Source organism: Mizuhopecten yessoensis, unplaced genomic scaffold (genome assembly GCF_002113885.1).
Source record: "Mizuhopecten yessoensis strain PY_sf001 unplaced genomic scaffold, ASM211388v2 scaffold670187, whole genome shotgun sequence".
Classification (NCBI taxonomy): Eukaryota; Metazoa; Mollusca; class Bivalvia; order Pectinida; family Pectinidae; genus Mizuhopecten; species Mizuhopecten yessoensis.
The window spans coordinates 1-437 of record NW_018457023.1 but is presented as its reverse complement, the minus strand read 5'-3'; the positions used below and the strand labels follow the sequence as shown (position 1 = coordinate 437).

Here is a 437-nt window from a genome sequence, read left to right as displayed (position 1 = left end):
TAAGATTTTTGGTACTTGGAACGAGCACCCTTTCCTCCGAACTTCTTTGGTTCACAACGACGTGGATCGGCAACGAGAAGAGAACGGTCGTACTTGACAAGTAAATCCTTGATTTCCTTCTTAGAGGCTTCATCAACGTACTTTTGGTAGTAAGCAACAATAGCCTTGGCAATAGCTTGACGAATGGCGTAGATTTGAGAAGTGTGACCACCACCACGGACAGTAACTCTGATATCAACGTTGGCGAATCTTTCCTTACCAACAATAAGGATTGGTTCGTAGACCTTGAACTTTAAGATATCTGGTTCAACAAGATCAATTGGGGCACCATTGATCTTGAGAAGACCCTTACCAGTCTTACAATAGGCAACAGCAGTGGCGGTTTTTTTGCGACCGTAAGTTTGAACGGCTTCCATGATTGCTATCCAAAAATTTTT

General features: G+C 42.8%; 1 protein-coding gene across 1 annotated transcript; it reads right to left on the bottom strand.

Moving 5' to 3' along the window:
- Window positions 1–7: 7 nt before the first annotated feature.
- Window positions 8–419, bottom strand: LOC110440652 (40S ribosomal protein S16-like; the record flags this gene model as incomplete). Its single annotated transcript, XM_021483816.1, has 1 exon — window positions 8–419. A coding segment is annotated over exon 1 (409 nt), but the record flags the coding sequence as incomplete, so codon positions are not given.
- Between the last annotated feature and the right edge of the window lie 18 nt (window positions 420–437).